General features: G+C 46.5%; 1 protein-coding gene across 2 annotated transcripts; it reads right to left on the bottom strand.

Moving 5' to 3' along the window:
- Window positions 1-2,159: 2,159 nt before the first annotated feature.
- PSMD5 (proteasome 26S subunit, non-ATPase 5) lies at window positions 2,160-22,583 on the bottom strand. 2 transcript variants are annotated; one of them, XR_013225769.1, is made up of 11 exons: window positions 22,303-22,583; window positions 18,554-18,698; window positions 18,112-18,225; window positions 15,350-15,478; window positions 10,663-10,772; window positions 9,996-10,138; window positions 8,836-9,027; window positions 7,600-7,709; window positions 6,215-6,355; window positions 3,403-5,407; window positions 2,160-3,285 (listed from the first exon to the last, which is right to left on the bottom strand). XR_013225769.1 is itself a non-coding variant. In XM_077305183.1 (10 exons), exons 1-10 carry the CDS (start codon window positions 22,485-22,487, stop codon window positions 5,150-5,152), a joined length of 1,527 nt encoding a protein of 508 aa, XP_077161298.1. In that variant the 5' UTR covers window positions 22,488-22,583; the 3' UTR covers window positions 2,160-5,149. The 2 variants fall into 2 exon arrangements, 1 of the variants encoding a protein (XP_077161298.1); XM_077305183.1 differs by having other exon boundaries at window positions 2,160-5,407.
- Window positions 22,584-23,327: the final 744 nt, after the last annotated feature.

The following is a 23,327-nucleotide window of genomic DNA, read 5'->3' as shown; positions in this document are numbered from 1 at the left end:
TAAAAGACTACCAATAATAAACTCAATGTTATCTACAATAGTAATAAGACCATAAACACTCAAAGTCTTGTAAGGTGTTTCTTTTGAAATCTGGCCAAAACAGATTTCCAGATTTTATTAGTTTTCAGTGAGGAAAGCTTTAGAAAACGAATGAATTCCAGAAGTTGCTTTGGCCAGACATCAAGAGAAACAAGGTACATGACTTTGAGTGTTTACGTTCCTATTATTCTTGCAGGTAACACTGAGCATATTATTGGTAGCCTTTTAGACAGGTGTTTCCTCCTATTTTGGGCAATGTGATGGTAAGCTCCAATGTGATGGTAAGCCAGATTCACTGTTTCTCTTCTCAGTGTTCTGACTGATAGGAAGGTGCCTGCGGAAGAAGAGAATAAGAATTGGTTCTTACATGCCGCTTTTCTCTACCCTAAGGAGTCTCAAAGCAGCTTACATTCGCCTTCCCTTTCCTCTCCCCACAACAAACACCCTGTGATGTGGGTGAGGCTGAGAGGGCCCTGATATTCCTGATCAGTCAGAACAGCTTTATCAGTGCCATGGTGAGCCCAAGGTCACCCAGTTGGTTGCATGTGGGGGAAGAGTGTGGAATCAAACCCTGCTCACCAGATTAGAAGTCTGCACTCCTAACCACTACAGTAAACTGCCTTAGCCCATATAGAAAGCCTCCATGCTCAGGAGCAACAAGGAGTAGTGAGTAGTTCATAAGCTTCAGAGGTATCTGGCAAGTCATAACTGGTAAGAATAACCAACTAGATGGACTTTTTATTTTGATGCACCCTGAAAATCCCCCTGAAGTTAAAAAAAAATGTCTTCCTATTTGACAAATTGGGGTTGTATTTCCTACATCTGCCCCCAACTTTTATTAGAGCAGTCTCATGTTCCCATTTCAAGCAAGTACACACAAAGCACAATGGGGAACATACGTAACCAAGCCTGTCAAGCAATTAAAGCCTTTCAAATCTATGTCTTCTCTTGCTTTGAAGCAACTGCTTATTATGAACGTGTATTTAAAACTGAGTCTCAAAGCACGCAATTCTTAATGACCTTGGAGAATTTTAAGCTGATACTCATGACGAAAAAAAAAGATGTTTATGTTTCCCTTTTCATCAAGTTCGGGGTTTTGAAATCTCCCCAATTGTGCTACGGAAGCATAATGGCATCTAAAAGATAAACAAGTTCAAGACTGAGAACGTGGTCAGGGAGTCAGTATTTCAGCAGGCACATGCATTGCTCATGGTTCTTCAGGCTCTATTTTTTAGCTGACGTATTTGTCACCAGCATCGCCATCAGTTCCAGAGTTAATCAGAGGACTGAATCTGGAACAGTTACTATATACAACCTTCTTTGGTATAACAGGTTTTCTGCATACAGATTTGGCTTGACTTGCCTGCTGGGGGTTTTGCTCACCAACGGAAAGGGGGCATTTAGTGTTCTATTACAGTACAGAGATACAGCGGAAAGCTTCCTCTCTCTCACACACGCACTTTCCCCAGCACTGAGCTCATCCCTATCAAGATGAGCCCTGAGAGATGCTTAAAAAGAGATGCTCTCATTTCTTCCTGAATCTCCTAGCTAACCCCAAGCCTTCTAGTTAGCCTCCAGGACTTCTTAAAAATAATTTTAATGCTTGCCTTTGGTGACCTACATTTTCCCTCACTGTGAGTCATTTTACTGATGTTCCCTTGGAATACCAAGGACCTCAGGTTACATCAGCGCTGCTAAAATCCTTTGTGTGCGTGTCAGTTCACCAGCAGCCAGCTGGTGAAGAAAAAGACAGCGGATATCCTGAATGCATCCCTAAATAGACAACGTTACCGAGCCAAGGGGATTCAGCCAGCCAGTATATGCCTGCAGGCAGCAAAAGGCAGAGCTTGCCTGCCTGCTTCTTGTCACAGCAAGTTAAGACAGAGGGTTGGGAAATGCTTATTTTTCTTCTTCCTTCATTGGCCTGGGGAATAGGGCATAGGGAAGGTTGCATGGGGGCATGAAATCAGAAGACGGCTGTGGTAATGATGGAAAGGGGGAAGACAGAAATCTGATAATTAGCAGACCTTGCCCAATATAATGCCTTTCTCCCCTGAAGTGTAATTTGCAGAAAAACTGAAAAGGAGTCTTGCATTCTCACAAGGTACTGTTATGCATGATAAGCCTATTACCAAACAATTTATTGCTCACAATACACTATGCATATATATATAGTTTGGGGTTGTTCATTATTTAGTTTATCTCAAAGAGGATTATGATTGTGGGGCTTTGTTTGTAAACAAAATCCTCCAAATATTTACTTGTAAATACAGGCATGCAAAACTATCTGAAAACACACACACAGACCTGACTAGATATGGCTTACAGAAAAAGACCAAATGGGAGGGGGGAGACCAAAGGCTGAAATATTTTACTAAAATCTCAACAGCAGAATTGGCTAAATTACATATAAGGAAAGGTTCTATTCTCACCACTGCTTCCACAGACAGAAATTGACAGTTTTTACAATTATTGTAGAAATGATTTTCCTTTACAGAGTCTTGACATTCCCAGAATTATACGTTTATCTCATGGCTCTTTGAAAGTGTCACAGATACACTGGCAACACAACAGCATAGTATCACTGAATGAAGAAGCATGATTGCAACATGGAAGTGTGTCCCAGGACTGCACTGCAACATGGGGAAGGATACAATCCCTCCCTCCCCTTTGCCTACAAGTGTCAGTGAACTCCAGAAAATGTTTCTATTTTCCTATGTTCTGGCACACGAAGCAGCAGTGATTTGCCAAACTGAAAGCGAGATCGTAGACTGCCCTTGGTTTCCTATGAAAAGAAATGCTATGCGCACAAGCTTTAGGCTTGCCTCTAAAGCTCTTCGCCAGTTGCCAACATTAAATTCCTTCCACGCAGTCCAAGGACACCACGATGAGTGATCAAAACGATTCAAATCCTTGTACTTAAAGTTTTCTGATGAGATGGCTCCGTCAACCAAACGGCACGGAATCGAGATATAGGCTGTGCCATCATTCTCCCTAATGAGCGACCTACCTTGAAAATCAAGATCTATTTTTAATCCCACGCTGTGGAAGACATCCTATGGCTCCCTATGTGTCAGTGCAAAGCTGCATACCAGCTAGCATTCACGTCGATACAGGCCGCAAGGAGGACGATGCATGAGAATGCATGAGAATTCATGATCTGTCTTAACACACTTCCGGGGGTTGTGTCGTGCACTCCTCTCCCTTCTAGTGTCCTCAGGATACTCTACGACAGGAGTAGTCAACCTGTGGCCCTCCAGTTGTTCATGGACTACAATTCCCACGAGCCCCTGCCAGCATTTGCTGGCAGGGGCTCATGGGAATTGTAGTCCATGGACATCTGGAGGGCCACAGGTTGACTACCCCTGCTCTACTTCACTGTCCCATTGCACATCCCACAACCCCGGGGGAGCGGAGGGCACACAGACATGACAAAGTGACATCACAGGCACCTGGAGCCTCTTGTGATAGGGGAGGGGAGGAGGATAACATAGCAATGCTATTGGCAGGGACAACATAGCCTGGCTCCAATGCTTTTAAAAAAAATCTGCTTGTGACCACTAAAAACAAGTTTTACGATTCTCCTCCTCAATCCTCTTCTCGTGCCCGATGAACAATCCCTTTCATCCTGGGGGATACTGACAGGGCGTTGTCAAATTCTCTGCAGCTTAACACCACTGGCTACAGGGGCAGTCAAAAGATCCGCTCTGTCCTGCTTGGAAGGGCAGCTAATGCTGTATGGCTTCAAAGAGCCCCGAGTCACTTACGTCAGCCTAATTTTGGGTATGCACGCAAGAACTCACCGATGGCTATAGGACAAACAGGCACTGTTTCCTGAGCGGCTTCATGCCGACGATCTATATAGAAGGCGGCTCTAAAAAATTCAAGAGCGTGTGGTCACGTTGACCGCACATGGAAGAGGCACTCAGCAAGAGGAAACAGTCCGAAGAACTTGTTGAGATTACTTGGTATTGAAAAGCAGGTACATGGGGGGCGTGGGGGGTGGCTCCGTAGCTCTCACTAGCATGCATCCGGGGTGGCAAAACCATGGCTCTGCAGATGTTCATGGACTATAACCACCATGAGTAGTTGTAGTTCATGGACATCTGGAGGGCCACAGCCCCCCCCCCCCCCCGTGCTAGACTGTGGGGTCATTTCATTTGAAATAGGTTTCCACACCATATCCATAAGCGGAAGATGTGCTTAGAATCCAGGTTACTTTGAAAGATGGAATACAGATCTCATAAAATACATGAGAACATGTGTTTTGTCTGTCAAGTATGTTTTTTCTTCCAAAAAGTAGGTTTTACGGGGTTTTTTTTAAAGAAGACTGATCCACAGACCCTGCTGTAACCATTTCCTTCTACAGTTCCAATACAGTGGTGGCTCAGAACATCCCGGATTCAAATGCTGGTGTCTCTGTAAAGCATGGCAACTTCTCCTTTGAGGTTTAGTTAAACAGCTAACATTCAGAAGCCAGCACGCAGGCAGACCATGCTGCTCCCTTCCACATAGAGCAGGGGTAGTCAACCTATAGTACTCCAGATATCCATGGACTACAATGCCAGCAAATGCTGGCAGGGGCTCATGGGAATTGTAGTCCATGGACATCTGGAGGACCACAGGTTGACTACCCCTGACCTAGAGGCAATATGCCTGTCTCTCATACCCGCAGCAGCCTCACTGAACTGTAGCTGCACTTAGGGTCAAGGGTGCACAAAGCCCTTTGCACGTCACACGCGGCATTTAAATCTGGCCGCTCCTTTGCATCCCTCACAAACACACTCCCCCCCAAACGCTGAAGAAAAGCATGAGAGCCTGCAGATGCAGGTCTTCTGTTCACAAAGCATCCGACTCTAACACTAATGAGCTATGTAAGCTTTGTAACATTACCCCATGGCATAAACTAATGTGGTCCTTAGCATTTCTACCCAAGTTACCTGTCATTTCAAATTTTAAACACACACACACACACCCGAATTGCTTCCTCAGGTGTCTTCCTCCCCCCCCCTGCACACTCATAGAGTCAAACTTCCTCTTTTGGAGGAGTTCGGCATTAATTTGCCATTCCTGGAATTCCCGGACAGGAATTTTCATCGCTGGACCAACGTTAATCAGCCCCTTCCACAGCTGTGGTTGAAACGGCCTTGACATAATAAGGGCCCTCGTGCATATAACCCCGGAGCTTTACATAATGCTGGTTCCCAAAGATCTCGGCGCTCGTCTTGGAATTGGCAAGAACCTTGACGAGTTCGTATTTGGCTTCCTTGGAAGGCTTATCAGGATCCACCGATCTGTCCACGACGTACTCTATGAAGCCCGGGCTAGCGATCATCAACCTCTGGGCCCAGGGCTGGTTACCGATGGCCTGAAGTATTAAAGGAACACATTTAAGTCAGAGCTCAAGACCTTAGCTGTGGCAAACAGACTGAAGACCCCTGAAATTCTAGGGTTAGGCTCAGCAATGGGAGGCAATAAACAAACCTTCACAGCAAATTCAAGGTTTCTCTCATGAACGCTCAATTCCAAGCTTGGTGTAGTGGTTAAGAGTGGTAGGGCCTCTAATCTGGTTTGATACCTCACTCATCCTCCACATGGATGTAAATGGGTGACCCTGGACCAGTCACAGTTCTCTCAGAACTCTCTCAATCTCACCTACCCCATATGGTTGTGGAGAAGGGGGGGGGAGAAGAGTTGGCTCTTATATGCCGCTTTTCTCTACCTGAAGGAGACTCAAAGTGGCTTACATTTGCCTTCCCTTTCCTCTCCCCACAACAGACACCCTGTTAGGGAGGTGAGGCTGGGAGAGCCCTGATATTACTGCTCAGTCAGTACAGCTTTATCAGTGCTGTGACTAGCCCAAGGTCACCCAGCAGCTGATTGCATGTGGAGGAGAAGCAGGGAATCAAGCTTGGCTCGCCAGATAAGAAGTCCACACTCCTAACCACTACACCAAGCTGGTGATTGTAAGCTGCTTTGAGGCTCCTTTGAGGTGTGAAATGTGGAGTATACAAACCAATTATTTCCCTTCATTATGGAGTTTTCCCCCTTGGCTTCTGTTCTGCTGTGCATTGTACCAGCTTGCTTGTGTCACTGACTCCCGCTGAAAGCCTTTTTCATGACACTTGCCAAACATTTAAGACGGTACATCCCAATTGAAAAGTTGGGCACTTACAGCGAAGACCCGTAAGGAGCCACAGTGGAGGTCAGGGAATGGTTGTGTACTGATGTTCCTGAAGAGTTCCAGAGGCTGGCTGGACAGACAAGAGAACCAGGACTCTATCATTCTCAAGAGGTCTTCCGTCTGTTGGTCTGGCTGCACGTAAACAAAAAAGACATTGGCAGAAAAACATCATCCCGAGTTGAGGTTTACCCGCAAGCACCAATTCTCGGGGACATCTGTTCATACTGAGATCGATGACAAGGAACTCTATGGCATACCTGTGGAAGAGCTTCCTTTTTCCTGTGCACATATCCTTGGGATGACGGTGTGGGTTTTTGTTTTTGTTTTTTGGATTAAGCATGAAAGACTTCCAGCTAATATTATTCATTAGAGCAGGAATTCCCAGCATGCTATCCATGTTACCCACCAAGCGTTTCTAAAAAGGGAGTGAGATCAGGAGGGGCTCTTGCCCAGCAAAGCTTCTGATGAGTTATGGGACAGACTAATGACTTGCAGTTACTTTTAAAATGTGGCTTTGGCAGCAGCTGCCACCACAACACAAGGACCCTCACAGGGTGACTGAAGGTAAGCTGTGACAGCAGCCATTTTGTGGCTGGCTCTGCCTCCTACGGAAGCCATTTTGTGCTGTGTAGACCAGGCCATGTCAGAATTCCAAACATGTCCTCAGGCTAAAAAACGTAGAGGTTCCTCCTGCATATTGATCAGAAATTCATCTTTTTGACTCTGGGTGGGCTTCGAGATTTGCATAGGCCACCAACTATTCTAACCATCTTAGCACCTACAGGGCTTCACTTGCCCATTGCTGGCTATCAGAGGAAAACGAGGTCACCCCCCACATACGCCCACATTGGCTAGGGGCCTCCTTCGAAATTATCACAATCTTAAATCTAAGAGACTCAAATACAAGAGAATAAAGAGCTATGCCAGTCACAGGATATTTTTTTTTAAAAAAGGCCAAGACCAATGTTGCAAAATCGGTAGTAGTAGTAGAAGTAGATATTTATTGTATATGGCCAAAGTCCTTTACAAAACATAGTTAAAAGCAAAATAGATAAAATATTTTATTTCTCAGTGTAAGTCTCCAAAAATTCCCGATGCAATTTGCTAAGAAGGCTTCTTCAGTGGAATCTGTTAATCTTTCAGTGATTCATAAAAAAAACAGCAAACATCAGTATACTAGAATAGCTTCACGATATTCTCAACATTCCAGTATACTTAATAACCTTTTCTCTGAAGTTAAAATAAAACAGGAGGCCTAAGTGCCCATTGGGGAAACAGGAGAGACATGGATGAAGTCAATAAACTTTCTTTGACATGCAAAGTTATTCATAAGAAATTGGAAGTATGTTGTATGGAAGTAATTTTGTACAGCTTACCGGTAAGTAGCAAAGAGATGCCAGGGCATCCAGACACCGAACCCTGAGCTCTGCCGGGCCACTCTTTGCCTGACACCCCATTCGATTTAGCATGTGGTGAAATCGTCTCCCTGAGAAGATATAAGAAGCAGATTCCTTCTTTAAAATTCTTCCTTTACACCTACTCGGTTTGCATCCCAAAGCGATGATGACAGCTTGATGCCTGGGATGGCTGGGAAGTGCAAGATATGAAGCTAATCTGAATTTTCAAGGAATAGCCTGGGAGACTGCACAATCATCACCCCAAGTATTAATAAAAACAACCCAAACCCTTTCCTGATCCTATTACAATAGGACCTGTCAAATCACCAACAGTGATGTCTATCCAAGATAAGCCAAGAGTGAATATCCACTGAGTGTTCAGGGTTTTTTTTTTGCCCAAGTAGCATCAGATACCTCCTTGGGTCCCAGATCTCCTGAGATAACCTAAACTTAATCTGCTTTATATTCCTATCTACATCTACCATTTAAGGGTTGATTAGAGACCTAAGAAAGGAAATGAAGAAAATATTTCCTGGGTAATTATGTTTCCACTAGTAATGAAGCCCGCTGTAATCTAAATACAGCGGGCACTGGACTAGGGAGCCCCCGGCAGTTGCGCGGAGCGCGGCTGCCGGGGGTTCCCTTTGTCGGCAGCCTGGCGCTGCGAGAGGCGCAAAGCGCCTCTCGCCGCGTCAGGCCGCCATCAAGGGAGCAACTTCGAGCCACACTCCACGCGGCTCGCAGTTGCTTCCTTGTCAGCAGGGCGGGGATTGGCCCGGCCGATGGTCTGTCCGGAGGAAGGGGCCAATCAGGCCCCTTCCTCATCACGGACAAAGCCCTCCCACCAAGCCCTTAACGAATTATTTAGTAGTAATCAAGCCACTAGTAATCAAGCCTGCTGTAATCTAAATACAGGGGGCGCTAGACCAGGGAGCCCCCGGCAGTCACGCGGAGCATGGCTGCCGGGGGTTCCCTTTGTCAGCGGCCTGACACGGTGAGAGGCGCAAAGCGCCTCTCGCCGTGTCAGGCCACCGGGCAGGGAGCAACTGCGAGGGAGCAACTACCATTGTGTTAATTGTGCTTTGTAATAGCCTTTGGCTATATACAATAAATGTTATCGCATTGACTAATCCATTTTCTCCTTTCATTTAATGTGGGTGGGAGTGTGTTTGTTTGTACGAGAGCCTCTTCAGCTGGCCCATCAGCTGTACTTACCCAGCTTCTGCAAGACCAGCTTCCCCTCCACTGTCGAGCCCAAGATCCCGAGTGTATCCACGGCCACGCCGTACATGGTCTGGTCGTGGCCTTCTGCCATGCTGAAGACTTTCTTCATAAAGATGGGGTACTGCTCACAGACCTGTTCTGGGCTGTCAACTACAGCCAAGTTGCCAAAAAACTTCACAAAGCCTGCCAGACCCAGGAGGAGGACAGGAGTTAATCACAGCTCAGGACAGCACCCACCAAAAGAGAAATGAGATTTATATAAACCCCCCTCTGGCAGCAGTTGAGTGGAAGCCTACACTGAAGCAGGGGGAGAAAACGTGAAGAAAGCTGGTTTAAAAATAACCGAATGACCAAAGGGACAGAATGTATCCAAATGGCAGTATAAGAAGAGGGCAGAGTGAGATTTTTTTCAGTCATATCTTTTGGTTCAAGCTATGCAAAGAACTGGCATGAATAGATTTAAACCTTTCCACTTAAAGCACTATTGATAATGCAGTACAGGTATTAATTTAAACTGTGAATATATACTTTGAATCTAAAAGCATTTGCCTTATATTGCGAGAACACCTCTTCCTTCGGTATTACCCTGCCTGGTTAGGTCTAGATTGAGGTGAGCACCTTTTTAAGCTGCCGGACCCCCTGCCAGCATTGTGGGCTCTCCCCTCGGGGACGTTTTACCCCAGCTACCTGCAGCAAATCAGAATTTGGGACACACTGTGGGAAAACGAAGTGTGACACAGCCGCAAGAGCACTGAATGGGAACTTGGGAGACCCAGGTTCAAACTCGCACTCACCACAAAGCTTATGCAGGGTTAGGGGAGAACCCCCTAGCCTACTTTGCAGGGAGAACAAAGTGGGAGAGAACACTTGGCCACACAAAGTACGGGAGTAAAAAAGGACAAGGTGTTGAACAGCCTGCGCAGTCTAGCCATACCTCCGGGGGAGTCTATTGCCTGCCATCAAAAAACATCAATATAGGGGGTCTTAATTTTAAAAGAGGGATGGAGGCAACAATCATAGGATGCTTCTGATAACCTGAAATTCTTGGGTGAGCCTCCCATGCTTCCCTGCATGCCCTTGAGAAAGGACAGTAAGCACCACACTGAAAATAAACTCAAAATAACCCCCCGCCAATGAGCACGCTCCATCACCTGGCAAGTAGAAGCCGGAAAAGGGATCAGAGTCGGCCCCAATGATAATGTTGGAAATCTTGTCGATGACTCCTTGCTGGGCAAGGTACTGGCGCCCATGCTGAGCGTGGGCGAGAGACGTCACCATCTCAATACAGGTAGCTCTGCAATACGGAAAATATTACAGTCACAAAGGCCTTTTCGGATTCCTTTGGCATTCCCTCCGTGTCTCAGATTTCACTACGAACCAGACTGCAGCAACAATCAGTCACGCCTCACGCCAAAGGCATCTGTGTAAAAACTACAGCTCTGGAAGGCAGATGCTCGACTGGCATTCTTCAGGTTCAGAGGACAGCCTAAAGCTACCTCCACAGGCAGCCAAAAGATTGTTACTACAGCCAAACCCAGAGAACAAAGGAGTTCCTTCTGGCAGATTCAGGATTCATGAGTAATAGACTCAACTCACTTGCAAGAAGTTAGGAATTTTCCATCAGACACAATGGGAATGGTCTGATGGTACTTAAAAGGCAAAACCTGTCCTTGGCCAGGGGCAGGGATTCCCAACCAAGGTTCCTGTTTTGCACAGGAAAGTGTATTATCCAACGTGTGCACAATGAGCCTTGTTCTTCTGCTGCAGACCAACACGGCTACCCCCTGCATGGTTGTTACCAGCCCTCTTGCCACGCACCTGACCAGCATGTCGTTCCCAGTCAGCTCCTCGATCAACTGTGAAAGCAATCCGCTGTTCACGCAGTAGTTCAGAGAATCTGCTGACGCTGAGGCGATGTTGACAACTAGCTAACACAAAAGCACAGGAAAAAGGAGACTTAGAATTGGGAAGGCCTTCATAGTTTCGTTCCGAAATCGATTCAGAGCGGCATGAAGCGGAAGCGACCAGCATGTCAGCCTCCAGGCAGCTTGACTTCTCACACGTTGGCTGTAAAGGAATAAAAGCAGGGGAAGCTGCCCTCCCCGACCGAGTCATGCCTCATCCTTTGGATGGGCCATGCCTTTCTAGGCCAGCTAGTCACTGAGGACAGGGGCTGTGGGCTCAACATTTCTGGGCACAATGCAAAGTGGTGGTTCTTATCCTTCAAACCCCAACTGGTTCGGGGGAGGAGTCAGGGTATCTGGGGAGGGACAATCTCCTCCCATATTGCCCAGCCCACTAGCTAAGATCTGCCTCACAGCCCCCTGCTTACCATGTTTCTGCCTCCCAAATCAAAGCAGGCTGAAACCAGAGTTGTAGAACCTCACCTGTACAATGCCCTTCCCTTTCAGATGCACCTGGCACCTCTGCAACTCTCCTCTTAATCCCCAGGCCCAGAGGCTTATTTTTAAAACCCAGGCTTTTAATTAAGAGGTTGATCTTTCGACATCATTTTGTTGGTCTTTTAAGCAGCAGCTGGATAGATACTTATGGATGCTTTAGGCTGATCCTGTGTTGAGCAGGGAATTGGACTAGATGGCAAGGACTGGCCCTTCCAACTCTATGGTTCTATGATGTGCAGTGTTTTTAGTCTGAACGAGGTTCTCTGGGACAAGTGGCACAAGAACTCCCTAAATTAAAAGCAAGGCAATTTGCTTTGAGGGCCTGTGGTTCAACAGGCACCATGCACAGTTAAAAGGAGACTGGGCTGCAGGTGTCCAAAAGAACTCTCTGCCAAAAGCCCTGAACACGCACTGCCAGTCAGAAAACACAATACTGGTGGTAAGCTGGTGGTCTGCCGGAATGAGAATGCTTTCTGAGGCTAGTGTGGGGGAAAGCTGTGGCTCAGAGACATAAGAGCTTAAGTACAGCCTGCTGGATCAGACGGCAGGTCCATCTAGTCCAGCACACTTTTTCCACACAGTAACCAATCAGTTGTCCTGGAGGGCCCAACAAACAAGGCACACAGGCTGAGGCCTTCCTCTTATACTGCCCACTGGCACTGGTATTCAAGGGATGACTGTCTCTGAACATGGAGGTTCCCTTTAGTCACCATGGCTAGCAGCTACTGATAGACCGATCCTCCATGCATCTATTTAACCCCCTTTCAAACTTCTGGCCACCACCACCTCCAATAATAGCAGATTCCACAGTTTACTTACCCATTGAATAAAGTCCTTCCTTTTGTCTGTCCTTAATCTATCCGCCAACAAGTTCACCAGCTACTTACAATACTAGTATTTCAGAAGAGGGAGAACTTCTCTGACCCCTCTCTACCTCCTGCATGATTTTATTTTATAAACTTTAGCTGCTTGTCAAGAATGAAAAGTCCCAGATGGTCCAGCCTTCCCTCATAGGAAAGGTGCTCCAACCTCCTATTCGTCTTATCTGCTCTCCTCTACATTTTTCCAGTTATGAAGGTTCTTTTTGAGATACGGCAACCAGAATTAAACACGGCATTCAAAACAGGGCTGCACTATGGCTTTATAAGTTACAATAGCCCAATCATTCATAGACTAATAGAATAATAGAGTTGGAAGGGATCTCATGGGTCATCTAGTCCAACCCCCTGCACTATGCAGGACACTCACATCCCAATCGCTCATCTACTGCAACCTGCCACCCCTTTGCCTTCACAGAATCAGCCTCTCCGTCAGATGGCTATCTAGCCTCTCTTTTAAAATTTCCAAAGATGGAGAACCCACCACCTCCCGAAGAAGCCTGGTCCACTGAGAAACCGCTCTAACTGTCAGAAACTTCTTCTGGATGTTTAGACAGAATTTCTGTTGAATTAATTTCATCCCATTTGTTCTGGTCTGTCCCTCTGGGGCAAGAGAGAACAATTCCTAGCTGCTGGGTCAACATTTTCATTGAACTTTCCCCAATAGCCTCAACATTTTTCAATCACTCAGCCAGTTTATACTCCACTAGCATATATTTTAAATTATGGGTTATTTTGTTCCTCGCCCATAGAAATATTTAGCGTGCTGTTGCCCACTCATAGTGATCTTTCATTAACTCTTTGCAACATGCCTTGGTTTGTCATCATCCAGAATGAACTGGTAGCTGCAAGCTTGGCTGCTATGCTACTCCCCCCCCCACCCCCAACTCAAATTCCTTAACAAATTAAACATCAGGGGTCCCAATACTGCTCACTCCCTCTCCATTGAGAGAACTGTCCATTTATTCTTGCTCTCTGCCATTTAATCAAAGTTCAATCCACAAGATGACTCATCCTCTTATCCCATGACTTCCAAGCTTACTCAGGTGCCACTGCTGAGGTGCCCTCATCAAAAAGCCTTTGGAAGTCAAACTTTATGTCTACCAATTGCCCTGATCCACATGCTTATTAACCTGCTCAAAGAACTTCAAAAGGTTGGCGAGGCAACCTCACCAGACTGTGTTCCTCAGCATGCTTAATTATCTCCTTAATGGTTTCTACTAATTTATCTACAGCAGATGTCAAGCTAACTGGCCTGTAATTTCCTGAATCCCCTCAGGGTCTTGTTTTTAAAAAACTGGAGTGGTGCTCGCTATTTTCCAGTCCTCTGGCACAAAGCCAGATTTAGTGACCAACAACATAGTTGTTAGATCAGCGATTTCACGTTCGAGTCCTTTAAGAACCTTCGGGGATATGCCTTCTGGATCTGCAGACTTAATTAGTTCCCAGTTTGCAGGGTAGCCCAAGCAAGCCATCTCTCAGCTTCCAGACTAAAAGCACACTATGCGACAACCTTAAGAGATCAATGCTTTAATTAAAAGCCCAGGCAAACAAAAACATTTTGGCTGGCCAATCACTCACCAACTCTTATTAGCCATCTTCCCTGTTGTTTTGTGTGTGTGTGTGTGTCTCTCTCTCTATACACACACACAAACATGCATACACATACATATACTGTTCTAGAGTGTGAAATGTTTTAACTTCTGCCACCATGCAGGCACCAGGCTGTGCAGAAAGGCAGCACAGAAATCCTTTGAAAAATGTACCATGGACAGAGCACATGTTTGCATGAAGGTGGCCCCAGGTTGACTCCTTGCTTCTTCACTGTCAAGGGTCCCCAGGGAAAGACTTTTGCTTGAGACCCTGGAGAGCCAGAGTTCACGATACTGAGCTAGATGGGATACTGGCCCAACTCTGTACAAGGAAGAACAAGAAATTCACACAATGTCTCAACAATCTCAATCATTAAGGGATTGTGCACCCAGCATTAGCTGCATAATCCCCAGCTGTACACCACACTGACCATTACTACTATTCTTCTGGGGCAGCGTCAAGGCATCCTGCCCTTCTACAGCTCACTAATCCAAACTATTGTCTCTCTTTGTGCCACAGGAATCGGAGTGAAAGCTCTTCTCTTAAGAAAGATGCATGCATATTAAGCAACAGGTCCTGTGGCATCCCGTCCAACGTGCCCACGGAAGACTGGAAAGGAAACCACAGAGTTGCTGACCCCAGAAACAATGATTGAAGGGGTGGGCTAAAGAAGCTTGTTCAAGCTATCCAACTGTAAGTGCAAAAACAACTAGAACAATTTAATGCCAAGGTGAAGCAAAACAGTGTCATCTGCCAGTTCGCGTCTTCTTCCCGCGAGACACTTGAGCACCAAGTAACCTCATCTAGCACAATATGAACCCATGCACAGGCAGCTTAGAACTGGGGTGGAAACAGCTCAGCCTCCTACCTCCCCTCCCCGCATGAGTGGCGGCAGGAGGTGGAGAAAGAAAAGGCCTGACCTGATAGATCCCCAGTATAGAGAGGGCAGGCAGATGCAGAGTGGATGGGGGCAACATCCATAGTGTTGCTCTCCACGTTGTGCAACTTATCCCTCAACGATGCCAGTAGCCAGAGGCAATCGACACTCACCAGCCACAGCATGCAGGAAGTTCAGCAAGCCATGGGTGAGTCAGCATGTTTATCACAGTAGCAAGTGCAAGGTAAGGGCTACAGAGTTGTTCTTTAAGCAAAGAAAGGACAGGTGTCAAGCCAAGGTTGCTCACTTGGATGAATTTGGGTCAGTTACTGTCTCTCAGCCTCACATGCCACACAGGTATATTGGGAGGACACAGTAGAAACGGAGAACCACACATCCTTTCACAAGCTCCTCAGAGGAAAGGTAGGATGAACACATAATAGATTGCTTATTGTAGAGGCCCTGGAGGCATCTTGAGCCTTAACTGCCCTGTGCATTCACCAAGCCAGCACTTGTAGGGACACATGGGGTTGGATCCAGATTAAGTTTTCAATGCAAAATAGATTTCCACCCCCACCCCCACGGCCCATGGAATGCTGCTCCTGATAGGATAGTGCGCCTGGGGGATCCACAATGCCCATTCAGCTAGATCTGATCTGTCCCCTTTAGTGGCTCCCTTCCAGAAGGACAACACAGCCCCTCAACAGAGGCTTATTAAGCAGCCAGGCCACCAGAAAAGAAAGAAGGGCTCTTGCCTCGTATACTCGGTAGCGTATGATGTCACTCTTGGCCATGACATTTTTCAAATCAACCAGCAAGTTGCCTTCAAGCAATGCCTCCAGCCCTTCCGGTGATTCTGCTATTCTTGACAGGGACTTGATGGCCTAGAAAACAGAGAACAGCCGTAAGACCAAGAACAGGAGCAGCAACGGACACAAAAATCATGATCTTTGTTAGGTACAAGGTGCATTCAAGTTGCCAATGACTGAGGAGGCAGGAGCACCAAGTTCTAAAACTGTCTAAAATGCAACGTTTTTAATTATGACTGATGTTACTATTTGGACAAGAACTCAGAACACTTTGCTCAGTTTTCAGACTGATGAAGTAAATGTACATTAAACAAGAAAAAAAAACCCAAAAGGTACAACGGGTTAGATTTCCCTTCTTGGGTGCTTCTGGAATTATATCTGATTTGTCTGCATCCTAAAATACCCCCCCCCCCAGTGACTCTTGCAGTTTGCCTGTCCCTTTCAAATTCTATACTTTCCTTGACAAAGCTCCTTAGAACAACTGCAGTTGTACCTCTCGCCCCTCCCCCCTCCTTTTAGACAGGAATTATTAGCAAAAGCCCCTTTTTGCAACAATGCTCCAATGGAATTGCAGTCACTATGGTGGGCAGGTAGTTGTGAATTGTGCAGGGAGTTAGGCTAGATGACTCTGGCGGTCCAGTCCAACTATTATTAAATAGAATCATAATAATATATAATATAATAATATTGTTGTTGTTAGGTGTGAAGTCGTGTCTGACCCATCGCGACCCCATGGACAATGATCCTCCAGGCCTTCCTGTCCTCTACCATTCCGCGGAGTCCCCGGAGCTTGCACCTACTGCTTCAGCGACTCCATCCAGCCACCTCATTCTCTGTCGTCCCCTTCTTCTTTTGCCCTCAATCGCTCCCAGCATTAGGCTCTTCTCCAGGGAGTCCTTCTTTCTCATGAGGTGGCCAAAGTATTTCAGTTTCATCTCCAGGATCTCCAGAGCAGTCAGGGCTGATCTCCTCTAGGACTGACCGGTTTGTTCGCCTCGCAGTCCAAGGGACTCACAAGAGTCTTCTCCAGCACCAGAGTTCAAAAGCCTCAATTCTTTGAAGCTTGGCCTTCCTTATGGTCCAACTTTCACAGCCATACATTGCAACTGGGAGTACCCTAGCCTTGACTAGATGCACTTTTGTTGGCAGGGTAATATAATAATATATAATATAATAAATATTTATGTACGACTCTCCCAAGGTAAGAAAACTCTTGCGAGTCCCTTGGACCACAAGGCCAACAAACTGGTCAGTCCTAGAGGAGATCAGCCCTGACTGCTCTTTAGAAGGCCAGATCCTGAAGATGAAACTCATATACTTCGGCCACCTCATAAGAAGGACTCCCTAGAGAAGAGCCTAATGCTGGGAGCGATTGAAGGCAAAAGAAGAAGGGGATGACAGAGAATGAGGTGTCTGGATGGAGTCACTGAGGCAGTCTGTGCGAGCTTAAATGGACTTCGGGGCATAGCAGAGGACAGGAAGGCCTGGAGGATCATTGTCCATGGGGTCGCGATGGGTCAGACACAACTTCACAACTAACAACAACTCCCAAGGTAAACTTCCAGGAGCTTTCTCTACCCAGCACCCGAGTGGAGTCTTGTCCTGTTTGCCCAGGCTTCAGCAAAGGAGATTTGCTTCTATCTTCCTTCCTGTGGTTGCCGAGACCGTGACAAATAGGCTGCCATGCAGCAGCTGGCCAGAATTAAAAAAAAAAAACAGCTCTCTGTTTGCACTTTATTTTTATGGGCACTGTTTTATTGTCAGCAATCTTGGATCCGGTGTGGGGACATTTTTCACATCAAAAATAAAACCCTGCTGGATCTGACAAAGGGCCCACCTAATCCAACGCCATGCTTTCAACAGCTGCCAACCAGATGCCCCAGGGAAGCTGCCAAGCAGAGCGTGAAGAGTACAGCCGTGCCTGGCTTCGGGCTTTGCGAGGCATGCAGGCTCACTCTCTACACGGTAGCTCCATTTAGCTCTCGCGGATAATCACCACTGATAGTTATCTCGTTAGTTAGTGGCCTCTGAGCCCTCTCTTAGACCACCCAGGGAGCCCAATGGTTTTGCTAATCCAGGCCATCGCCGTATCTCACAGCAATGAATTTGGCAATTCTGAGTGCCTCTTCTAGTTGCACATTCTGTGCATGACCAGAAAGAAAAACAGATGAGTTTTGCAAATAAGCTTACCAAAAAAGAAAGAAAGAAAAAGACACCTCATCTATATAGAATTGCTATTTTGCCCAAGATATACATACCTAGTTCTGAGACTGGTGGCACACCACTGGTCTAAGACAGGGGTAGTAAAACTGAGGCCCTCCAGATGTCCATGGACTACAATTCCCATGAGCCCCTGCCAGCGAATATCTGGAGGGCCGCAGTTTGACTACCCCTGGTCTAAGAGAACCAGCTACCAGCAAAGGACACTCTTTAGGCATCCAGTCTCACTTAGCAATTAGACAGCTGGATTAGGATTGGGGCGATTTCGGTTCAAATGCCTAACTCAGCAGGTTTACTGGGCATCTCTGGGCTAGTTCCACCTCCCCTACAGCCCAGGGTAGTTGTGAGGAAGATCTATGCATGTCACCCTGAGCTTCATGCCTGAAGGGTGGATTAAAAAAAACCAAAACAGAAGCACCAAACAGGCTATTAACACATCCCTGTTACAGTCAAAGTACAGCAACTCAGCATCCGCTTGGAACTCTTACCTCTTTGGCCACGGAGATTTTCTCTGCAGCAATGCAAAAAATAATCTGTCTCAACAATTCCGGGGTGTTGAGGATTTCTTTAGCAGCATCGCGGTCTTCCACTATCCTTCCAACCTAAACATTCAAAGCGGTGTAAGATGCCAGGACAGCTCCCAACAGTAGCATATTTCACAAGCTTGTGCCATTCAATAAAGCATTCCGACTTTTCCCTCCCAACACCAGAGATGATCTTTGACATATGCGTATTTAGACGCATGACTAATCAATCGAGATTTTCTCCAAACCATTGGCAGCCTGTGGGTCTGCAAACACATTCAAGGACACTAAGACTGCGGTATGTCAGCTTAGTATGGTACACGGGTCAGAGTGATGAACTGGGAAAGCCTCCGTCCAGACCCAAACTCAACCGGGCCATTTTGAAACAGCAAGATGTAGCACCTACCTGAGATATAGTAAGGATTTTGACGGAATCGTCGTGATGGAAGAGGCCTTTCTGAAGTTGCTCCCCAAAGTTTCGGATGACGTATAAGGGGTCCATGGCTTGGAGGAAACGGTCCAGGATGACAATGCATGAAGAGATCTGCTCACTGTTTTGAAAGAGGAGGAAAAGAAACAAGAAGAAGTCAGGAAGCTACTAATAACCAGGGACTCGGCCATTCATAAAAATTCAGCCTGGATGAGTAATTCAAATGGGCTTTGTTCACCCGCATTTGAGAACAAGCTTAAAACACAATCCACCACCCACAGTTCTAACCAGATATGTTACTACACAGACCAGCCAAGACCAATGACAAACCAGCTTCTCAAATAAGGCTAAAACGCACAGAACATTAGCCACACGTCACATGCAGATGGTTTATCACAGTTCTTATCTGTCTTTCTATAGTATTTTTACCCTGCTACTTGCAACAACAAAAAAACAAATTAGTTCTCAGAGCAAACCAGTACAGATATTTAATGGGAAGGGGTTTTCAAGCAAGGCAGCAAGAGACAACAAAAGGGGCCTGGCTGCAGCTTCTCTTTTATTTCTCTGATCCAGACCTAGACCCTACACAGTGTTATTTGGACTTTCTCCCCAATAAGCCAAGAACAGCGTGTACTTAGGCAGGGTGTCCCTTCCCACCCATCCCATTTTGTTCTTACAAAAACCGCCAGGCCAAGACATAGCCCCCAGCCCAAGGTCATCCAGTGAGCTTCCTGGCTTAGAGGGGATTTGAACACTGATCTTCCTACTCAGAGGCCGGCATTCAAGCCACGACGCCATGCTGGCAGTTGCAATTCAACCATGACGAACTCAACCGACCGGCACCATGTTGTTGCCCGCCGGGTGCTCAAACACCTGTTTTGTTTCGTTTTGTTTTTGTTTGTTTTTTGTAGTCCTAAATTAAGTAACCAAGCATAGGATTTTTACATCAAGTTTTTGGTGGGCTGCCATACATGGCTGATATCGTACTACATCATGGTAGATCCCATGTTTCTTCATGCCCACCAATGCAGCTTAAACAAATCCCCCACACCTAATATATCAGCAATGCAACATGTAGGCAAACACTTGACACAGAATGGTGTTTTAACATGTTTTCAGAACAAAATTTAACACTTCCAACTCAGCATTTAAAGCACACTTCCGCCTTAGGCTGCCATCAATGTTTTGCATTAGTAAGAGGAGGAGGAGTCATTTTTAGGTAAACTATGTGATGGAAAGGCAGGGGACCACTCTGATATCTAAATGAGTGCCTTGGGATACCTTATATACTAAAGTATTTATTGTGGCAGGAGCATTGGAAAACCACATTCCACTTCTTCACATGTACTTAGTCGACAGAAATATGCAGAGGCAGAACAAGGGGAGGATAAGGGAGATGCTATTCCCCAATATTACAGGACAGAGGGGCTTTAGAACAATGAAAAGGTAAATTTTCACCCCAAGAAGGACCAAAATGGGTGCAAACCACTCCTAATTGTCCGTTCACAGAGGAGAATCAACAGACCAGTTACTTTCTGTAGTGAGATTCAGGTGGATAGCCATGTTGGTCTGAAGCAGCAGAACAAAATTTGAATGGCACCTCCAAGATCAACAAAGTTTTATTCAAGATATAAGCTTTTGGGTTCAGGCATACTTCTTCAGGTAGCAAGTCACTCTCAATCCCTGTTACACCCAACTATCAAATCAGGAGGCCCATGCCAGACTTGCAGTTTGCCTTTCACTTTTTGCTGCTGAAGTACAAATATCTTTAAGTCTTTTGCTGAATGCCAGGAAGGCTTGCAGCATACCCCCACTAGCTTCTGGGAGTTTCCATGTGCAGGCTTCTTCGGACCTCCAAGATATAACCCCAGGATATAGACCCTGCATCTAATGCTGGCATCAATTCAATCCCTGTAGTCACCCCACACTATCAGAATCCCCAGTGATCACAACCACACATACTACCCAAGCCTCATCTACTTGCACATCATCGAACATGACTGTGTGCTGGCAATGCCATTAGGTGCTTTTTACTGGTCAAACTGGACTGTTTCTAGACACGAAAATAGAAACAAATTAAAACAAATTCAGAAACTTCTGGGGGATCACTTCAACCCTCACTGGACATTTAACAGTAGTCATAAAGTTTTCCACATTTCTGTAAAAAAGCGGAGGGAGACTACAACAGGGAACTGTTGAGAAGGAATCTATGTGCAGATTTAGCACTAAATGAAAGCTTAACAGCAAGTAGCTAGCTCAGCATCGAAAGCAATCGATCCTTCTGATTTAACTTCATTTGCTAGTTCATTAACAGCAGGGAGTGGCCCACACTCACTCCAACTGGACTGCTTACTTGAAAGATTGGATCTTTTTCAGCTGCATTCTGTACTATCATGCCACTACCCAACTCTGAAAGACAGGCCTTTGGCCTCCAGTTGTACTAACCCTTGTCCTGACTTTGCCTTTGTTCCAACTGAGGACAATTCTTCACACATCTAACAAAGCAGGCTTCAGCTCTTTAAAGCTTCTGCCAATCACTTCCTTACTCTTACGATATCCCAGCATATATTGTTTTCAGGAGACTAAGGCTGGATCTGAGCTCTTGCAAAAAGGCTGAAGATCAGAAGTCACATGCAAAAAATACTATCTTCAGTTGGTATGCAAAGACACAGAGGGAAAAAAATGCAGCAGGTTGGGCCAAAAAATCTTGAAATTCAAGACAACTACTGTAGGTCAGGAACATTTCTATATAGAGCTCAAATAATAATAGAACGAACATTTCATGCATCTGACAATTTGGGCTCTGGTCAAGAAAGCTGTACTTGACAGAAGAGAACAGCTATTGCTTTTTAAGGTGCTACAATATTGTTGACCAGTGCAACTGCCCTGTGAGAGGGCGGAAGACTATTTAAGCTATTTTTCAGTCTCTTCTACCTAAAATATACACAAAGCAGTTTATGTGGTAACAAATATCCAGATACACAGTCAAGGAAACAAAGAGCCACAACTATTTAGACAGCAAAAAAAGAAACTTTAACCAATTTTAAAGACAGCCAGTGTAGTGTCTAGGAGTATCAGATCAGGATCTAAGAAACTCACTGGGTGATCCTGAGCCAGTCACTTCACAGGCTTGCTGTTATTTATTTATTATATTTATACACCACCCTCCCCGGGGGCTCAGGGTGGTTTATGAAAAGAAAAGAGCAATACAGCATCCTGCTTCCCCATTGAGGAGAAAACCAAAGCATAAACGAACCGATAAAGACTACTCCACTTTCATCCTGCATTAAAAACTCTGGAGGTTTTTTTCTGGATATGGTATTTTAAATAAAAATAAAGCAAGCAAGTCAAACCAGCAACACAACAACTTTAAACCATTTCAAAAGCAGCAAGGGTGTTAGTTAAATTAGCTGTCCATCCCTTTTTGGAGCATTTGTATCTCTCCCCTTGCCCGCCCGCCTCTTCCTTAAGAGGAAGACACCCAAAGGCAATTTCCACCAAAAGCTCTAGTTCCCAAACCCGAATGGAGGACTAGAAGTCCATAAGCGACTAATGCAGGGGTGGCCAAACTGCGGCTCTCCAAGATGTCCCTGCAACTGCAACGACCAACATCCCCTGAGAGCATGGGCTCATGGTCATTGTAGTCCAGGGGCATCTGGAGAGCCGCAGTTTGTCCCCTCCCTGGACTGCTGGGAGCAAACCCGCGAGGGAAGTCCCGCCCGCACCTGTCACCCTGCGCCATGAGGACGAAAAGCCCCTCCAAGGGGAACTGCGGGCCTCGCTCCCGGAGAGCGCCCGGCGACAGGGCCTGCACTGCCACGCGCAGGTCCCGCAACTCCTCCACGGGGTCCCGCACCCCCGAGAGCCGGCTGAGCAGCTCCAGCGCAGCCTCCACGCCCGGCGTCGCCATCTTGGATGTGGCTGGAAAGGGGGAGGAGGAGGAAGAAGGGAGGAGCCTCGCGAGGCCTCTGCCGCCGCGACCCAAGCGGCCGCGTAACTAAGGCGTCCCCGCTCGCGCCGACCCCGCTAAAAAGAAGGCCCCGCCCCCTTTGTCTGGAAAGCCCCGCGTCACCCTTGCGCTCGAACTCCTGATTGGCCGATAGGGGAGAAGGCGGGGCAAGCGCGCGCGCCCCTCAGTTCTTGACGGGGCTCCTCCTCGAGCTTGTTTTTTTTTTCCCGGCGGGACTTCCGTGCTTCCGACTTGGGGATGCCAGCTTCCAGGTGGGACCGGGGGATCTTCCGGAATGACAGCTCATCTGCCCACTCCGAGATCAGTTCCCCTGGAGAAAGTGGGTGGAGACGGACGGGGCTGGCAACAGGCTTCTTTGACTAACTTGGGCTCTCGGTTGGGAGAGCGTCTGCCATGAATCCCTCCCCTTGACATTTTTATTCCCCTTCTGTTTTGGCGAACGGCGAGCTCAAGGGGCCGATGAACTCAGGTTGTTATTCGAGCAAGACGTTGTTTGATCTTCACTATGCTGCATTTGTTGGACATCTTCATGATGCCGTTTACAAATTTATTCTCTCCTTAATTCTGTATTCGGAGGATGCCTAGAATTTCATGTGCATGCACATGAAAGCTCACAGAATCATAGAGTTGGGGATCTCTGGGGTCATCTAGTCTAATGCCCTGCAGAATACAGGAAATTCACAACTACCTGCCCACCCACAGTGATTCCAGTTGCACGTCCAGATGATGCCCCCTCCCCCCCCCAAAAAAAACACCAGAATCCTTGGCCAGTCTTGTCTG

Source organism: Paroedura picta, chromosome 12 (assembly GCF_049243985.1).
Source record: "Paroedura picta isolate Pp20150507F chromosome 12, Ppicta_v3.0, whole genome shotgun sequence".
Lineage (NCBI taxonomy): Eukaryota > Metazoa > Chordata > Lepidosauria > Squamata > Gekkonidae > Paroedura > Paroedura picta.
This window is presented reverse-complemented; position numbering and strand designations above follow the sequence as displayed.

Bases quoted from the DNA above. Each gene is read 5' to 3' on its own strand.
- PSMD5 (XM_077305183.1), bottom strand. From the start codon at position 22,487: ATGGCGACGCCGGGCGTGGAGGCTGCGCTGGAGCTGCTCAGCCGGCTC. The intron at 15,479-18,111 runs GTAAGAGTTCCA...TCTGTTTTCTAG, and splicing joins AAATCTCCGTGGCCAAAGAG to GCCATCAAGTCCCTGTCAAG. The intron at 5,408-6,214 runs GTAAGTGCCCAA...TTAATACTTCAG, and splicing joins GCTCCTTACGGGTCTTCGCT to GCCATCGGTAACCAGCCCTG.